The following is a 1,838-nucleotide window of genomic DNA, read 5'->3' as shown; positions in this document are numbered from 1 at the left end:
TTGCTAACAGATAATACAAGACAACCGCCGCGCAAAAGGAAATTAAAACGAAAAGCTGATGAAGTATGTAGTACAGACCGCAAAGAAAATATATCTCAAGCACTCGCCCGTTTAATTATAATAAATCAGTTGCCGCTATCTTTTGCTGAGACCGAAGGCTTCCGTCAATTCATGGCAACAATAGAACCTGGATATGTGGTTCCTGCAACAAAAACAATTCTTTCGCGACTACAATTAATTTATGATGAAGTAAAGACATGCGTCCAACGTGAGATGCAACGTGACAATGCAAGTATATCATGTTCGACGGATATTTGGACATCTCTTTCACAAGATGCATACTTATCAGTTACGGCGCATTATATTGATAAAGAAAAATGGGAATTGAGGCATTATACTCTATGCACAATTGGATTAGAAGAACGACACACCGCCGAAAATATAGCTCTGGGTTTAGAAATGATATTTTCTGATTGGGACGTAGAACATCAAATTTTTACATTGGTTCACGACAATGCAGCTAATATGATAAACGCGGGAGAAATTTTACAAAATACAAGGGAACATATTGGTTGTGCAGCTCACACTTTACAACTGGCCGTAAACGATGCATTGCAATTGGAGGAAATAGAATGTATCATACAAAAAGCAAGGAAAATTGTAGGACACTTTAAACATTCCGCTCTGGCCACGCAAGAACTACATAATACTCAAATTAAACTTAATTTTCCGGAAGAAGCATTAATTCAAAGTTGTCCCACAAGATGGAATTCAACATATTATATGTGCGAACGGCTATATAAAAATAGAACTCCTATTTTGGCAGTACTTAATAATAATTCCGTGACAAAACCAGTGCAAGCACGAAATTTAGAAATGACTGCAAGCGAATGGTCAATTATAAATGAATTAGTATCACTTTTGAAGCCTTTGCAATGTGCAACCACCATATTTTGCTCCTCATCTGAAGTTACGATATCTTTGGTTCGCCCGGTAATACGCGGCATCATAGATAATCACTTGACAGAAGATATTTTGGATGGAAATCTCATTCGTACATTAAAGTGCATACTTCATCAATCTCTCACTAGACGCTTCAATATGGCACAGTCTAATCAAAGAATTAGTATACATCAAATTGCAAGTTTTCTCGATCCTCGCCATAAGCAATTGACAGCCGAATCATGTGAAGAGGAGAAAATGAAAATAAAAGATTTTATTAAGGAAAAATTGCAGGTTAAAATATTTTTTTTATCCAATATTTGTTTATGTTCTAAATATGTATCTCTTAAAATAGTAAATTATATGAGAAATAAAATTGCATATAGCCATTTGGACATTTTGCAAATATTAATAGGCTATTTGTAATGACTTGTGAACAAACAAAACATTTTGCATCAATAATTTTATTCATTTCATTACTTTATATTAGCTAATTAAACATTGCAGAATAAAAGTAATTTATAAAATGTGTGAACTTAATTTTTATTATACAATAAATTTGCTTGCATCGTAAGATTTGCATAAGATTATTCTGCACATCCTTGATTCTAAGTTTTGAAATATTTTTCTTATTGAGCTAATAAGTGTGAAGGAATAAATACATATTGCAAAGATAAAAATAGAAAATAATCTATTACAGGCAATAGCTTTAGTCGATGCACCCGAACCAAATTCACAGGAAATTGAAACTGCTTTAGATTTTATCTTTCGAAAAGGAAATTTAAATGTGGAAACGAGCTGGCAACGACAATTCGATCAATATTTAATAGAAACAATCATTGGTCATAACGAATCACCCCTCGAATGGTGGAAGACGCGAGCTAAAAGATATCCGG

The 1,838-nt window shown here is 33.6% G+C and overlaps 1 protein-coding gene across 1 annotated transcript in view; it reads left to right on the top strand.

Moving 5' to 3' along the window:
• LOC105449088 (zinc finger BED domain-containing protein 1-like) overlaps window positions 1–1,838 on the top strand; it is a 6,157-nt gene that overhangs the window by 2,344 nt on the left and 1,975 nt on the right. The window contains exon 2 of the mRNA XM_011688084.1: window positions 11–1,064. Coding sequence (XP_011686386.1) covers window positions 11–1,064 — 1,054 coding nt within the window. The remainder of the gene's footprint in view (window positions 1–10; window positions 1,065–1,838) is intronic.

Source organism: Wasmannia auropunctata, unplaced genomic scaffold, assembly GCF_000956235.1.
Source record: "Wasmannia auropunctata unplaced genomic scaffold, wasmannia.A_1.0 LD336078.1, whole genome shotgun sequence".
NCBI lineage: Eukaryota > Metazoa > Arthropoda > Insecta > Hymenoptera > Formicidae > Wasmannia > Wasmannia auropunctata.
Note: the sequence above shows the minus strand (reverse complement) of the source record. Positions and strands in the feature narration are given on the sequence as shown.